The sequence below is a fragment of the Triticum dicoccoides genome, chromosome 7B (assembly GCF_002162155.2).
Source record: "Triticum dicoccoides isolate Atlit2015 ecotype Zavitan chromosome 7B, WEW_v2.0, whole genome shotgun sequence".
Taxonomy (NCBI): domain Eukaryota; kingdom Viridiplantae; phylum Streptophyta; class Magnoliopsida; order Poales; family Poaceae; genus Triticum; species Triticum dicoccoides.
In genome coordinates this window covers 621,902,247-621,905,125 of record NC_041393.1, presented here as the reverse complement: position 1 = coordinate 621,905,125, position 2,879 = coordinate 621,902,247, and the positions used below count along the sequence as shown (strand labels likewise).

The 2,879-nt window shown below is 52.1% G+C and overlaps 1 protein-coding gene across 1 annotated transcript; it reads right to left on the bottom strand.

The window, feature by feature from the left end:
- Positions 1 to 552: 552 nt before the first annotated feature.
- LOC119340841 (proline-rich receptor-like protein kinase PERK10) lies at positions 553 to 2,098 on the bottom strand. The gene is made up of 2 exons (XM_037612750.1): positions 1,726 to 2,098; positions 553 to 1,155 (listed from the first exon to the last, which is right to left on the bottom strand). The coding sequence occupies exons 1-2, from the start codon at positions 1,955 to 1,957 to the stop codon at positions 749 to 751; spliced, it is 639 nt and encodes a 212-aa protein (XP_037468647.1). The 5' UTR covers positions 1,958 to 2,098; the 3' UTR covers positions 553 to 748.
- Positions 2,099 to 2,879: the final 781 nt, after the last annotated feature.

Here is a 2,879-nt window from a genome sequence, read left to right as displayed (position 1 = left end):
CCGCTGCACACACATCCTCTTTGACAAGCGCCCGCTGATAGAATAAAGCCGGTAAACCATCCAGCCCAGGAGCTTTTGTAGGCCCCATCTGAAAGAGAGCTACCTCAATTTCCTTGTCAGATATTGGCTCCACAAGCCGAGCATTCATATCTGCTAAGATGGCCGGGAGCACATTGCTCAAGACCGCTAAACCAATGTCTGCGCGACCGCTAATAAGTAATAGGTAATGGGCTATGGCCACGCCTTATGTCTGCGCGACCGCTAAACCAATTACGGCGCGTCAAGGCGAGGATGTCGAGCAAACGTACACTCCCACAGCATACACTGGCTCAACTTGGCCCTGCTGGTAAGCCACTTTCTCTTTTTTGCATTATAGCCTGCTGTTTGTTAAAGCCAGTGTAGATGGAGCAACTGAGTTTTTCTCCTTGATGGAGAGTTATTACAATGCTTCTGGGTATATAATTAACTTGTGGAAGTCTTCGATTTTCTTTAGTAAGGGTTGCCCAAATAATTTAAAGGGAAACACTTGCTGTCAGAAGTCTGATAGGAAAATTTTGTCAGACAACTTGTGCGTCATTGATTTTTCTCCAATCATAGGGTCCATATTTCTACTAAGCGATTTCTTGATCTCGTCAATTCTTTACCTAATAATAATAAAGAAAGTTGGGTTTCTGTCGTCCGTCGTCGTCGCTAGTGATTTTGCATAAAAGTCCATCTGTTTCTGAGAATTCAACCCGCGGTCCTATTTTTAAGTGGCTAATCCGAAAAAACGATTCATTTTAACATAAAGGACCCTGCAGTTTTTATTATTTGACCTGCGACCACAGGACAGGCAAGAGGCGCCGCTTGGTTGGTGGTCTGGGCGGCGGGGCGGATGGATCGAGGCCGACGAAGAGGTGGCGGCCTGAAGGGAGGGCGAGCTCCAAGGCGGCGAATGAATGGGCGCTCCCCTCGGTCGTCCTCCTCCCGGCCGCAGGACAGGCAAGATGCGACTCTTGGTTGGTGGTCTGGGCGGCGGATACGGCTGCTCCGACGTGGATCCAGCGGCGGGGCGGACGGATCGAGGCGGAGGAGCACGAGGCCGACGGAGAGGTGGTGGGCCGAAGGCGGGGCGAGCTCCAAGGCGGCGGGGTTGTTCCATGGCGACTTCCTTCCCTGTAGAAAACAAAGAAGAGTGACAAAGAGAAGAAGGAGAAGGAAAATGCCTAGAGAGAGAAGGACAAAGGGGCGGCGGCAGCTGCTGGGATGGCCTGCTCGTGGCATAGCTAGAGCTCCTATCCAAGCGCGGTCGGAGGCAGGAAGGCCGGGCTGCTGGAGTGGGAAGAAGGGGGGATTTGCGAATGGGGAAGAATAGAAACGACTGCGGTTGCGTGGTTTTGCTGTAAAAGTAGGTTTATTATCAGAAAAAATAGTATCACCTCGCTCCTTTGTAATCAATAGGATCAATTTATATACACCAACTGCTTGAGGCATCTACAAGCAGAGGAATGGAACTGAAGAAACAACTACAAGCACACAATCGGTAGCGGCTGCTTGAGGCATCAACAACCAGAGGAAGAAGGGAACAGAACGAAGAAGCACAATCCAATCAGCAGGAGGACGGGCGGCCCCTTGAGAAATAGAAAATGTGTATGATTTGGGCTACTAGATTCGCTGATGACAGAACCACAAGATCACTTCCATCCCCACACGCACAGCGTCTCCAGCCACCAAAACATCACTCACCGCGTCGCATGAGTAACTCCGGAGAGCCACAACAGGTAGTCGGCTTCGAGCTCCTCAAGTTGTAGCGCCTGGCCCTTGGAGCCAGCTCGTGCGGGCTAGCAGCAGCGAGCCCCTGCCTTGCAAAAAAACCGCAGCTTGCGCGCGCAGGCGAGCACGACAACGCCTCCTCCGGCAGCATCGGAGCGCGCCCGGACGACGGAAGCTTCTCGTAGCAAGACACCCTGCCGTGCATCGTCTCCCCTCGACACAGTTGCCTGGCGAATGAAGAAGAGGAAAGTGAGAGGGAGGGGGAAAAGAGGAAGAAACGGGGCGAGAGGTCGAGAGGATAAGATTTCAGCGGTGGGGAACGAGGGGGAGGAAGATAAGGCGTCGCGCCGCAGGACACGTGATGACAGGAAGAGGCGTTTTAGATCAGTGACTTAAAAAAGGAACGGAATATAATCTTGCAAACAAAAAACAACCAACATTTCCTAAAAAAATACTAAACCTGTTTGTTCTTTCTTTTGCGAAAAATACCTCCGAACTATATTGAAATAAGCCAATGGTACAAAGCACCCCCCACAAGAATGAAAATTACAAACAGATCCCTAAGGAGCTGACCACGCAGGTTGAGGGCGCGCCACTGCTGTCGTTGCCACCGCTCCCACACAGAGCCAGCGCGATCTTGAAACCTGCAAATGGACTGAAACACGGACGAGAAGTCACCAGCCTCGGTCGAAAACCAACACGCCAGAAGAAGGAAGAACGGCCATCACTTGACCACGCTGGTAGAAACATAGTTCAGAGGTCCACAAACAACACCTGAAGATACGACGAAATGTGCCGCCGTCATCCACCGATGCACCGCCACATCACACCCAACTCCCCATGGCAAGGCGAGGAACCACCTTACCACGACAAAGAGAGAAGCAGGGGACCAAATTTCCCACATCCGGCTATCACCTCCTCCATGAAGACCACACCAGGAGAACCAAACCTCACCGGACCGACTGATCAAGGAGGAAACCATGTCGGAAGCTCGCCGACTCCGCGACATAGGACCTCGCCAGGATGGGGATCAAACTCCAACAACCTTATTCCACCACGACGCCAGCACCACCACCTCACTAGCACTGCCGGAGACCACTACCCTACTATCTACACGCGTCAGGCAC

Bases quoted from the DNA above. Each gene is read 5' to 3' on its own strand.
- LOC119340841 (XM_037612750.1), bottom strand. From the start codon at position 1,957: ATGCACGGCAGGGTGTCTTGCTACGAGAAGCTTCCGTCGTCCGGGCGC. The intron at 1,156-1,725 runs GTGAGTGATGTT...TGTTTTCTACAG, and splicing joins GGAGTTACTCATGCGACGCG to GGAAGGAAGTCGCCATGGAA.